General features: G+C 54.5%; 1 protein-coding gene across 5 annotated transcripts in view; it reads right to left on the minus strand.

Moving 5' to 3' along the window:
- Nucleotides 1-12,597, minus strand: part of HVCN1 (hydrogen voltage gated channel 1) — a 33,551-nt gene extending 20,954 nt beyond the window's left edge. The window contains exons 1-4 of one of the 5 annotated variants that reach the window (XM_058531406.1): nucleotides 12,530-12,597; nucleotides 11,449-11,529; nucleotides 7,355-7,394; nucleotides 7,215-7,274 (exon numbers count right to left, since the gene is read on the minus strand). In XM_058531406.1, the coding sequence (XP_058387389.1) occupies nucleotides 7,215-7,274; nucleotides 7,355-7,375 (81 nt within the window). In that variant the 5' untranslated portion in view covers nucleotides 7,376-7,394; nucleotides 11,449-11,529; nucleotides 12,530-12,597. Of the gene's footprint in view, nucleotides 1-1,411; nucleotides 1,434-7,214; nucleotides 7,275-7,354; nucleotides 7,395-11,448; nucleotides 11,530-11,784; nucleotides 11,829-11,871; nucleotides 11,914-12,529 lie in introns of those variants that run through there. The other 4 variants (XM_058531407.1, XM_058531408.1, XM_058531409.1 and 1 more) reach the window with 4 other exon arrangements.
- Between the last annotated feature and the right edge of the window lie 968 nt (nucleotides 12,598-13,565).

Consider the following 13,565-nt stretch of genomic DNA (forward strand, 5'->3'; position numbering starts at 1 on the left):
CTGAGATGCAATCCTCCCTCCCTTAGCACATGGGGAAACTGAGGCCCTGCAACATGGCAACTGCCACCAGTCAGTGGACAGTCCGTGGACTCGCACCTGGGTCTCGTCTTCTGGTCCAGGGGTCTTAAGACGCACCCTGGCCGGGTCAGAGAAGTGTCCCCAGTCCCCACCTTCCCTTCCCCTCCCCCTTGGCCCACCCATCACTAAGCCCTGTGCATTTTAGCATCTAAATGAGCCTCGAATCCACCACCTACTTCTCCAGCCTCTGCCGTGCCCTGGCCTCACCTCCGCCTCTCACGGGGAGGATGGACCAGCTCCCCGGCGCTCTCCCTCACTCCTGCGCTGTCAGCAGCCCGAGAGCACGTCTCCAAACACCACTGTGTCACTCCCCGTGCAGAGAGGCCTGAGGCTGCCGTCCTTAGACAGGCCTGCTCGGCCCTTGGCTGGCAGCTGCGAATCTGGATTTCGGAAGGTTCCCCCCATTCCCTGGTAGGAACAGCTCGCTGTGCCTGGACTGTGCGTATAGGCAACGTGGTTTATGGTGAACACACACCTGCTTTCCTTCGGGGCGTGTGGAATTTTCCTAGGTGCTGGGCAGAGGTGCCCGCATGACCAGCCCCCAACAAGAGCCCTGGGTGCTGAGCCTCTGACCAGCTTTCCCAGCAGACATTTCACACACGTGGTCACAGCTCCTTGCTGGAGGAATTAAGCGCATCCTGTGCGACTGACTCCACTAGGAGAAGACTCTGGAAGCTGGAGCTGGTTTCCCCTGGACTTCACCTCATGCACCTTTTCCTTTAGCTGAATTTTCTCTATATCCTTTTGCTGTAAAATCTTAGCTATGAGTCGAACTGTGTGCTGAGTCCTATGAGCCCTCCTAGTGAATCAGTGAACCTGGGGTGATCCTGGGGACCCCTGACACACTCCCTTATTTAAAACTCTTCTTTGGCTTCCCACTGCTTTTAAAAATAAAGACTCAAGTGCCTTCCCGAGGCCCACGCCCATCCTGCATGCTGCAGCCTCTGCCTGTCCGACCTCACCCTGCACCACTCTCTCTGCTCTGGCCACACTGTCTCCATTCAGCCCTTTGTACTCGACAGGTTCCTTCAACCACAGGGCCTTTGCACATATGGTTTCCTCTGCCTGGAATGCCTACCACTCTTCCACCTTGTCATGCAGCCTCCTTTCCTCCTTCAGGAGGTCTCCCTCAAGCACCCCAGCCCCAGGGAGTTGACCGGTACATCCCCCATTGCACTCACACATGGCCTCACACTCCTCCCCTGCAAAGTCGGGTCCACCTGTTTCTGTGACTGTTCGAGCCTGTCACCCGCCATCAGGGTGGAGACAGGGTGGGCTCCTGCTCAAACCATGTGCTCCATGCCGGCAGACTGCAGGTTCCCACCAAACATACCTGGAGGGTGGAGTGAATCCCTCGAGCAAATCTCTCCTCCGGGGGGAGATGGGAGGGCTCCCGGCAGCAGGCTCACCTACCCCCACACTGTCCCCGGCCCCCGGAAACCTGTGTTCTGAGGAATGCCTATTTTTAAAATCAAGGAAGTCTTTAAATAAAGCGTGGCAGCTTTTCCTTCTCTAGGGCGGGGAGGAAGTTTGAGGTACACGAAAAAACCACCGCGACAGCTGACCAGCTTTGAGGGGGCCACCGATGGGCTGAGGACCCCCACCAGCAGTCCGGGTACCCCGAGACCCATGCTCTCCACCATTTCCCTCCTTTCCCTCTAGCGTCAGGATCCCTCCTGTCTTGACAGACGACTCTGCCAAAATGGCAAGATGATCGTGAGGCTGGGGGGGTGACGATGTGTGAAATAATATTCATGGCGGTGGAAACCCTAGTGATTGTACCTATCCCCAGAGTACCAGCCATGCCGAGCTCCGGGCAAAGCCCTTTATAACACACTGCAACACCTTCAGGAGGTGGGGACTGAACTGTCTCCATTTACAGGGGAGGAAACTGGGAACAGAGAGGCCAAGCGACTTGTCCCGGGTCACACAGCAGTGAGAAGCAGAGCTGGGATTCTGACGCAGGCTGCCTGGCCCAGAGCCCCCTCCTCCTGCACGACCTCTCTGAACACCACCCTGGACCTGGCTCACAGCTGGTGGAGGCCAGTGCTGGTTGGGGAGCTCAGCCCAGTGTTAGTCAATAAGAAATACATTTTATACCCTGCCTCTTAGTACTGACAAATGTACAAACGTATAACCAACACTAAAGTTACTACATGCGAGACACTCTCATGTTTTCCATTTCATTCTATTTCGTGTCTTAAAAGGCTGATTGTAGCCCATTAATGGATTTCAGGAGTCACCAAATGGGCTGAGTTTGAAAGACACAGGTATGGGGAGGAAGTGCCTCGTCTATTCCCTGGGGGAGGGAGATGACTGTCAGCGAGGGGACAGTCCTGTCCAAAGTCTGTGACATCAGCCTGTTAACTGGGAAGCATAAGTCACGCTATTTGTTTACAAAAGCACAGAAAGAAAATGAAAGCACAGAAAGAAAACAACGTAGTTATCTGCTAGAATGCAGACCTGTCACCAGTGTGACCAAGTCATCCGGGCCACCCCTGCCCCCAATGTCTTGGCAATGCTTCGGCCATGGCAAAGACGGGATAAGCAGAGCTCAGGGTACCCCTCTTTCCCGCCTGGCTGTGGTGCCGTCCACGGAGCGAGGCCCTGCCCAGCCGCAGTCTCACCCGTGGCTCTCAGCCCTGGCTGCACACTGGAACCACCGGGAAGCTGTAAAACCCGCTAGGGCCTGGGTCCCAGGCCCTGACACTGTGACTCAGTTGGTCTGGGCGAGGTCCAGGCATCAGGACCTCCAGGCACAGCCGGGGTCGGGAACCAGCACCGTAAATGAACCCGGGGCCTCCAGACGCCTTGTGAGAACAAGCCACAGGGCGACAGGGATTCCATGCACACCGGCTCCCGGGTCCCCAGGTGTGCTCACGACATGTAGCCACTGAGCTGAGGACCAGGTCAGCTGACGGCTGGAAACCCAGCTCACCCTCCTGACCGAGTCACCAGGGCCCGTGTGCTGAGTGTCTGCTGTGGCCGGGCCCTTGCTAGGTGCGTTACACATGTGGCCTTGTCACCACAAATCTACCAGGGAGTGTTAGCGTTCCCACTGCACAGAAGAGAGAAACTGAGGCTCAGGGGGTGGGAAGGGGCAGAGGGACCCTGAGGAGGGCAGCTGTCCACAGCAAACCAGGTCAGAACCCCAGCTAAGAAGCCACCCATTTCTCCTGCTACACAGTTGTCTTCTCAGAAACCAGGGGAGCCGGACAATGAATACACTCCTAAAAGCAATCCTACTAAGACAACGTTTTTGGGCCGGCCCCATGGCTTAGCGGTTAAGTGCGCGCGCCCCGCTGCTGGCGGTCCGGGGTCGGATCCTGGGCGCGCACCGACGCACTGCTCCTCCAGCCATGCTGGGGCCGCATCCCACATACAGCAACTAGAAGGATGTGCAGCTATGACATACAACTATCTACTGGGGCTTTGGGGGACAAAAATAAATAAATAAAAATTAAAAAAAAAAAAAGACAACGTTTTAAAAACACAATTAACTCCCTGAGGGTAAGTTACTAAAGGAACTGGCTCTCTGACTCGGCAGAGGCTCATTTACCCCCGCGGTCCTGGGCCATCGTCCCCAGCTCCCCGCAACGCCGGGGGGCCAGCCCCTCGTCCTGGCCTCTGCGATGACAGACAGGCTCCCACCCAGGAGCTCCCGAGGTATGTCCCTGGGTCTGCATTCTAGCCCTCTACTTCCCCTGAGGCTTCTGTGCCCTCAACCCCACCCCACCCCAGCTCCACTCAGACCCCCAGACTCACCTGGACACAGCAGCTTTATCTGCTGTCATTCACCCCAATGACCCTGGATCTATTTGAGCATGACTATTGTGAAAACACGAGCAAAATAAAATAAATTCATAATCCCACACACCAAACTTATCATCTCTCTCTCTCTCTAATCTATGTGTCTTTTCCAATTATAATCAAAGACTGCAGACAATTTTGTACCTTATTTTCCCACTGGTTCCGTGCATCAGACTTAGGCCTTCTTAATGGCCAAGAAACGTAGCAAGGAGTCAACGCTGTCACTATCGCATTTACTGATTTGGCTGTTCCTCATTTTAAACATCTTCATCACCAATTCTAAGACCCCATCTTCACGTTCCTGAAATCCGAATGTGTCTTACAATTGACTAGTTTCAGTGCTGTGTCACACTGTGTCACAGTGAATGGCGCACTTTCTCTTCTTCACAGCACATAAAATAACGGTGCATCGCCATTCAACGCATCTATGTGCTAAGAACTATGGCTCATAAATTACAGTTTCCTTCTGTGGGTTAGCTCCTTGTCTGTAAGTGAGGTGACCGGGTTGGCTTAAGCACATGTTCATGATTCCTGACACACTGTCAGATTTCTTTCGCGGACAGCGTGTGGGTGATCCAGCCCCCTCTAGATGCAGGAGTGGGCCGGTGTCACCACAGTATGACCACGTGTGGGGCCTTTCCACTTACTTTTTGGTTTGCCTAATTTAATAGGGAACTACAAACGAAGGGAAGGGCGAACTCTTGCCACGTGCCTTTGAGTAATAACAATAACCAGAACTCACGACCCCGTTACTGGGCGGCAGGCACTGTGCTTCCCACACCATACCAGGAACTGTCTCAACTCCACACGGTGGTGGTTGTCGTCCTTCTGCTGGAAATGCCCTTTCCTTCAACCCCATACGCTCAAATCCCAAGGCCCAGCTCAGAGGCCGCCTTCTCTGCAGAACCTTCTACGACCTTCCAGGGAAAGGGGACTTTCTCCTCTGAACATCAGTCCCACATTGTGTGCATTCCACTGCCATCCTCCCCAAATCCCTCCCCAAACTCACTTGTCGCCAGCGCCACTGCCGTGTCTGCTCCCCTCAGGAGGGCTCCCGCCCCACGGGCCCTTCTTGTCCCTCTGTCATTTCCATCCACCTCCAGACAGCTCTAGAGAGACCTTGCCAAGCCCAGGCCTCACCAGTCGCTGCCCTGCTGACACCCTGCCCTGCTGGCCCACTGTTCTTGGAAGCCCCACCCAGACCTCCAGTGTCCCCAGGCTCTGTGTGGCCTTGCCTCTCCAGCCTAAGCACCTCACACCCCCACCGTGCTGCCCCACCCTGGCCTCAGTCGGGCCTCACTCCCATCCACCTCCTGACCTCCACCCAAGCCACTTCCTCTGCCAGGCCACCTTCCTCAGTCTTCCTCCTGCACCCAGTTACCTCCGCTGACTCTCTAGGTGTCAGCTCAGGGAGCCCTCCCTGATCTGAAGGTCTCAGCGGCCCCGTGAAGCTCCCAGGTTAACCAGGGCCTCTCCTTCACAGCTCTGCCCACACGTACTTTCACACAGTTTTGAGACTTGATACGGGTCTGTCTCCTAGCTAGAGAGGAAGCCACTGGCAGGCAGGGACCAGTGTGTACTGCTTTGCTGCTGTAGCCCGAGAGTTATGCTGGTGCCTAGCACATGGCTGGTACTTGATAAACATTTGTTAGGTGAACGAATGAATGAATCAGGGAAGGAGTCCTCCCCGTAGCCCCTGCTGCCTCTGTGCCCCTCACTGTGCTCTCCTCCTGCCTGCGATGGACTCTTCCTCAAGCTCTTCCCTCTGGAGGCCTATCCCATCCTTGGGATGATCGTGTTTGAAAGCGTTCAGGACAATCACAGAGTGATTAAGGGCATGGGAGCCAGGTAGGGGGGGTGGTTTGACCCTCTCGCCAGCTGTGTAAGCTTGGGCAAGTTGCTAGACCTTGCTGTGCCTCAATTTCCCTATCTGTAAGATGGGGGAGGTGCTCTAGTGGTTAAGATTTGGCGCTCTCCCTGCCGCAACTGGTCAGGGAACCATACCACCCATCTATCGGTTGTCATACTGCGGCGGCTGCGTGTCGCTGTGACGCTGAAAGCTTTGCCACCAGTATTTCAGATACCAGGAGGGTCACCCATGGTGGACAGGTTTCAGTGGAGCTTCCAGACTCAGATAGACGAGGAAGAAGGACCCGGCCACCCACTTCCGAAAAAACTGGCCATGAAAACCCTACGAATAGTAGCAGGGCATTGCCTGATACAGCACCAGAAGGTGAGAGGACGGCACAAAAAGACCGGGCAGGGCTCTGCTCTGCTGACATGGAGGCGCCAGGAGTGGGAGTCGGCTCAACGGCACTAACAACAACAAAGATGGGGGAAATAACAGTACTTAATCCACAGGGTTGTTGGGAGGACTGAAAAGACGAATATCTAGAAAGTCCTCAGCAGGCGCCTGGTACAGAGTCAGTGCTCAACAGCTGTGAGCTGCTCACGCTGTTATTATCACCATCACCGCCATTATGTTTCATTAACCCAAAGAGAAACATTTTCCCCCTATTTCCACACTTCTGAAATCAGAATTGGTGGCATCCTATAAGTGCCATAGATCATTTCCCCCTCCTACACCATAAACGGCTCTAAAATCAGAATGAGTCTTGCAATGACAGGGTCATCAGTTTGATGAAATACAAGGTCACCACCATCATCACCCCATGACGAGCCTGCTGACCCTCACATGTACTTCTCAGTCTCCGCCTGGATCACCCTGAGCTGCTACCCTGAGCTTCCAGCACTGCCCCGACGGCTCTGCCAGTCAGGCCCCCGGAAGCTCCAAGGGAACGGCTGAAACGGAAGCCAACACTTCCTTTCCATCTTGTCCCCACCCTTCACAACCGATGTCCCCCCGAACCCAACAAACGTGCTCCCCAGACATCAGGACAGAGTGTACTGGTCTCAGGATGGCAGCACGATGCTGGAGGCAAAGCACTGGCTGTGGAGTCAGGCCAGGCTGAAATCTCATTTCTGCCTCTTCCTACCTGTGTGATCTTGAGCAAGTGGCTTTACCTCTCTGTGCCCAAGTGCCTCTATCTGTAAAATGGGCAGTAGGGAAAAAGCCCCTTATGGGCTCAGTATTGGCCTAGCGTTCTGAGACCACTGCCTCCTTGACCCTTCCCAACTAGCTTTCAGGAACATGGGTGATAAGTAATTTTTTCCCCATTTTCCAGATGAGGAAACTGAGGCTCAGGGAGGTGAAGGGCCTGGCCCACTGACACACGCGTATTAAATCGCAGAGCTGGGATCTGCATGGTCTGACTCAGACCATCAGGCTCTCTTGAGCTTATGTGAATTTCTTCTATAGTTCTCACCTGTGACTTGAAACACCTTGCCGTGGCGGAAACATTCTGAACAGGCGTTGTCCCTCCTTCCTGTTAGAAACACGCAACAGAATGATATTCCTGAGGCTGGGGGGTCCTCTAACGCCACAAGTCCAGCAGAATCGACTTACCTTGTCATCCCAGGAGGCCATTCTCCTGTTGTCTCCGGATCTGGAAAATAAGGAGACATTTTTTCAGATCTGTCACCCTGCTCTCATTTGCCTTAGGATGCGCTCTGCAACCCTTTCTTACAAATTATTTTTAACTTGCTGAAGTTAATAGTGTCTGAAAATAGTATAAAGCTCAGAGCATGTGTAGAAGGATGTACATCCTGGGTATATACCCCGAAGAATTGAAAACAGGCACCCAAACAAATACATGTCCACGACTATTCATAGCCAAAAGGTGGAACCCGCCCAAGTGTCCATGAAGGGATGAAGGGATGAATGAAAGACGTCACATCCACACGATGGAACGGTATCCAGCCATAAGAAGAAAGGAAGTACCCACACCCGCTACAGCATGAATGAACCTTGAAAACATCACGCTCAGTGCAAGAAGCCAGACACGAAAGGTCACATATCACCTGATCCCATTGATATGCAATATCCTGAACACGCAAATCTGTAGACAGAAAGCAGGCTGGTGGCTGCCAGGGGCAGCGGGGAGACGGGAACGGGGAGTGACGGGTTAATGGCTTCGGGGTGATGAAAATGTTCTGGAACTGGAGGTGGTGGTTGCATGACATCAGGAATCTATTAAATTCCACTGAACTGCTCACTTTAAACTGGTTAATTTTATGTTATGTGAATTTCACTCCAATTGGGGGAAAAAAAAGAGCGACAGGCATTACAGTGTTGGGGTTGCTCCAGAAAGCAGCAAAGAATCTAAACGTCCACCAGCGGGGGTCTGGATAAGTCGGTTAGGGGTCATCTGAGCAGTGGGAGACTAGTACTATTAAGTCTTCCTATGTGATGAGGAAAGATATGACTAATACAGTAAGCCAAAAAAATCACATTATAGCAAAGCACGTACACTCTGACCCCATCTACGTGACAAAATTGCATCTGCATTTTCTTAAGTCTGTAAGGATAGAGACAAACTCTTCCCAGTGCTTACCTCTGGAGAAAAAGGGAGCGATTTGGGGGTATTTTCCTTCTCTGCGCTTCTGGAAGTTCTGAACTTTTACAGTGACTATGTATTATTTCTTAAAAATTATTTTTAATGTAGGTGACATATGCATGTAGCAAAAAACTTAACACAAAAAGACAGACTATGACCAGTAAGCCTCCTTCCCACCCCTGTCCCTCCCAGAATCAGCCACTCTCACCACTTTCTCAGGCAGCTGGCAGGGGGATTCCATGCCTTCACAAGCGCATACATATATATTCTCTTTTTTCCTTAAACAAATGAGAGCCCACACACTGTTGAACCTGGCTTGCCTTCCTTTAGGGTGTGGTAGGCTGAATACTAGCCCCCCAAAGATGCACATGTCCTCATCTCCAGAACCTGTGAACATGTCACTTTATGTGGCAAATGGATTTGCAGATGTGATCACATTAAGGATTCTGTGATGGGGTTATCCAGGTGAGGCCAATGTAATCAGAGGGGTATTTATAAGCAGAGCAGGAGAATCAGAGATACAGGAGAAGATGTGACTATAGAAGCATAGGCAGGAGTCAGAGAGATTTGAAAATATTACATTGCTGGCTTTGAAGATGGAGGAAGGGGTCACAGTCCAAGGGAAACAGATTCCCCCCTAGAATGCAGCCCTGCCAACACCTTGACTGTGGCCCACTGACACGGATTTTGGACATCTGAACCCTAGAACCAAAAGATAGTAAGTTTATGTTGTTTTAAGCCAACAGCCTCAGGAGACTAAGCCAGCATCTCAGAGGTCGTTCTGTATCAGACCCTCCTCGGAAGGACTGCACCGGATGCCCCAGAGGGATGCGCGCAGCTGTGATCAGCATTCACATTGTTTCCCAATCCTTTGCTGCCCCCATGCTCCAATGAATACCTGCACACCGCGTGCTACTTTTATAATTAAAAAAAATATTACCATTTTGAAAAAAATATTCACAAAGACTTAAAAAAAAGCTCTCTCTCCCCATAGTACTATGCCGAGGGCGCAAGGGACTCTCAGAGTTTCTTGCTGGTTGACCGGCAGAGCAGCTCCTGCAGCCAGCACAGCTCAGCTCGAGCTGTTCCTGTCCCAGCCCCTGGGGCCCTCACCCCGCTCCCACGAGATGGGCTCAAGCGGAACCATCACCACGAGCGAAGGTGAATGGAAGAATTACGGTGCCCTGGAGATTTTCTTCGTTCACCAGACAGGAAACAGAACTAGCATGAATGTAGAAAAACAAACAGCTTCACTAATTCAAGCAACAGAAAATTTACACCTACCGTGACTGCTCCATTAAACTAGACAAAACACATAAAAATGGAAAAACCCAGCGCTTGTGGGGCTGTAGGGAAACTTTCAGACATCGCCAGGGATAATTTTTCTGAACAGCCATCTGGTAATAAGTGGCAAGGCCTTCAGGATGATCACACCCTTGACTTGAACCGTTGGGGAGCTATATCTCAAAGAGGTCATTTGAGAGCAAAAACACACGTCCAATTTGGACCACAATGTTTAAAGCTAAGTTAGGTATTACTGCTAGAACCTGGAAACAGCCCACAAGCCGCACTTTAGGGAAAAGCTGAGGAAGGCGGTGGAAGGAATGACAACCCTGAGGTCTACGTAGAAACGTAGAAAGCACTCAGCGAAGCAATGAGAAGTAAGGAAAGTGGAACTCCGATGGTTGCACACACTGCACACATTGCAATTATTATACAAAACCATCAGGACTTTTACTATGCGCCAGGCACTGTGCTGGGCTCTGGAGAATCCAAAGCGAAGAGGCAGGAACAGGTCAGGGCCCTGGTAGGCAGATATTGCAGCCGAGGAGACAAATGAGGAACCAAGGAAACACACCAACACCACACCCGGCTCAGCATGGTAAGACGGAAAAACAGTAACGCAACAGGGAGCAGGCGAGTGTGGCTCCGCAGGTGGGGTGGTCAGGGAAGACTTCTGAGTAGGTGACTTTTACGATGTCCCTGAATTGCAAGGAGGTAAGTCACAAGGAGATGGCAGGGAAGGGCACTCCCAGGAGAAGGAAGAGCGTGAGCGCAGGCCGAGAGAGAGCAGAGAACTCAGCATGGCCCAGGAAGAACAGGGAGGCCGGTGTGGCTGCAGTGGCAGCTGAGGGCAAGGACGGTGGCAGGAGACAAGTCAAGAAACCAGCAGGGTCCATTTGCCTAGAGGGCTTGGCAGACAATGCTGAGGATTTGGGGGTCGAGGTGGGGGTGCAGAGGAGCGGCCAGACTCAGAGTATGCTGAGAGGTAGAAGCTGCTGTTGGCCCAGACGTGGGGGATGAGAAGAGGAGTAGGTTTTGGAGCAAGAATACCCTCGATTTCCTCCTTCTTGCGAAACCAGTGGTGGGGGAGGGCTTGGGGGCTGCAGAGCAGTTCTGGAATTGTGCAAGCCGCAGCCCAAAGATTTTTAAAACCCTGCCCCTGCCAGCCTTTCCCCCAGGGAGTCAGAGGGGAGAGGTTGCTGCCTCCAGCCCCAGTCTTACTCAAGAAGCTATCAGCCGCTGGTGGGGCCGTCCGGAAACGCTGCAGATCTCAGATAGTCCTGGCCACCCTGAGCTTAAAGGTGTCCAGGACAGAGAAGTGCTTTCAGAGGGGCAGGGACGAGGGTGGAGAGGGCACCGCTCAGCAGTGACCTCTGGCCAGGTGTTCGGCTAACCTTTACAGCAACCATCACATTCAACCTTCTTGGCAATACCGCCGGGGACAGATAAGGAAACCGAGGCACGGAGGGGTGAAGTCCCATGGTTAAGCTCACAAGAGCCCCTGCACCCAGTGGAGGTGCTGGCTAAAGGCCTGGGAGTTCCGGGAGGGGCTGCACTGCTCCCCCCACCTCTGTCCTGGAGTTTAACCTGGCCCCAGCTCACCATCCTTGTTCTTCCGCACCCCTCACCCGCGTCAAGGATTTGCTGCCCTGGAGGCTCCTCCCGCAGGGACGGGCAGCCGGTGCACTGCAGCCTCCTCCTCCTCCTGGGGTATCCAGCACTGCCTTCACCCCCAGGTGTCTCCCCACAGTCTCCCTAGGGGGCCAGGGCGGGGCAGGGCAGGGATGATGAATAAAAGGACTTGGGGGTTCACACCGACCTGGGTGTAAGTTCTGGCTCTGCCTCCTTGGCTGTGCGACCTACGGCAAGGGGCTTGGCCCTCGAGTCTCGGTTTCTTCACCTGTGAGAGGGAGACAAGGATGAGACAAGGATGACACCTACCTCGCCCGTGGCTGCCGCAGGCCGTGCGGCGACGCGGAGGCACCTGGCCGGGTGAGCACTCCAGCCAGGAGGGTAGCTCTTAGCCACACTCCCACTTTCGAGGGGAGAGAGCTGAGGCCAGGAGGGGCTGCCCTGCCGGGTCCCGCGGCCGTGCCCGGCCCTCCCCTCCGCTGGGCTCTAGCACCGCGGGCAGGGCAGGGGTCCCGGGGCTCACCGCCCGCCCGCGCCGGGGGCGCCTGGTGGGGGGGCCCGGGAGGACGGCCGGGGCGGGGGGCTTGGCGCCCGGACACGGAGCACTCACCGCGCCGCGCGCCCGCGGCCCCCGCAGCGACTGCGAGCTCGGCCGCCCCGCCCGCCCCCGCCCGCGCCTGGCTGCTCCTGCCTGTGGTCTCGAGCTTCCTCCCACCCCCCGCCCCACCCCCGCTCGCAGGCCCCAGCCTGGCCTGGGCCTCCCGCAGCCCCGCAGACGGACGAAGGTCCCGCCCGTGGCAGCCAGCCGCGAATCACGGGAATGCTGGCCCCGACGAGCCCGAGGGAAGGGGTGGGAGGAGGAAGCACTTCCTTCCTCCGCGGGGTGCAGGCGGGCAGGGACCTCTCCCCACCGCACGCTCGGGGGGGCGGGCTCCTGGCAGCACCGCGTCCTGATCACTTAGGGGTGGCCCTGGGCAGCCTTGCCCCCTGCGCAGTGTCTGTCGTGCAGGGGTGGAGGGCGGGCAGAATGTCCTGCGGGGGTGCCAACGTTGAAGCTGTGGGGGCGCTCCTGGATGGGGACTGAGCCCCGACGTGAAGAGGGGGTACCCTGCTCCAGGGCTGGCAGTGGCAAGAGGGGGAGCCTTCCTGCCTGGAGGCTGAGCCCCTCCTCCCTTGGGACAACTGCTCGCCTTCCTGGCCCAGCTGTAATGTCCCTCCCCTGGGGGCCCTCCCCTGCCCGGGCCTCCCTGTTCACACTCTGTTCATACCTCATTTCTGCAGCCGTCCACACTGTGGAATCAGTTCCGTTAGCCTCTGTCTTCCTACAAGACTGCTTGTCCCAAATTTCCAAGGGCGGAAGCCAGCTCCTTCACATCTCCCCGCTTCCGGTTCAGCGGGGGTGGGGGTGCGGGTGGGGAGGGGGGAGTCTCAATTCCTCGAATTGTATTAGTTTCCTGTGGCGCCTGTAACAAGTTACCACAAACCTAGTGGCTTACAACACACAAATCTGTTACCTCAAAGCTCTGGAGGTCAGAAGTCCACATGGGTCTTGCAGGGTGAAAATCAAGGTGTTGACAGGACTGTGCTCTTTCTGGAGGCTCCAGGAGGAGCCTCCTTGCTTTTTCCAGCTTCTAGAGGCTGCCTGCACGCCTTGGCGCCTGGCTGCATCACCCTGACCCTGCTTTCAACATCCTGTCTCCTCTAGAGCTGACCTTCTCCCTCCCCCTTACAAGGACCCTGTGATGACACTGGGCCCACCTGGATAACCCAGGAGACTCTCCCCATCTCCAGATCCTTGACCTAGTCACATCTGCAAAGTCTCTTTTGCCACATACAGTAGCATATTCACAGGGCCTGGGGATTAGGGGGAGGATATCTTCGGGGGGCCAGGATTCTTCCTACCACCTATCTTCCACTGAGTCTGCTCTTCCCAATCTTGTCCCCCACCTCCTGGCTAGCAAAACATCTCCGTCTGGTCTGACTTCTCAGTCACATTTTGTTATTACAACAGTCCCATTCCAGTCCCTAAGGCGTTGTCTGGTCCATTTTAAACTTCAACCTTGTAATTTATTAACAACTCCCCTCCTCCCCCAGGGCCAGCTAGACACAGTGGAGAGGATGTGTGAAGTGGCCTGTTTCCTGTTCTCCTCGAAGCTGTGATCCTCTTTCTGTTGGTTTTGATGACTGATCCCGCCTGTAGGTATAAGCTTAGTACAGACAGCTGGTGGCCTTAACAGGCCCTATCAAGGCCAGGCTCAAAACCTGCCCCTCGCTTGACCCTCTGGCTGACCCTTGCTGAAGGCT

The sequence above is a fragment of the Diceros bicornis genome, chromosome 35, assembly GCF_020826845.1.
Source record: "Diceros bicornis minor isolate mBicDic1 chromosome 35, mDicBic1.mat.cur, whole genome shotgun sequence".
Lineage (NCBI taxonomy): Eukaryota > Metazoa > Chordata > Mammalia > Perissodactyla > Rhinocerotidae > Diceros > Diceros bicornis.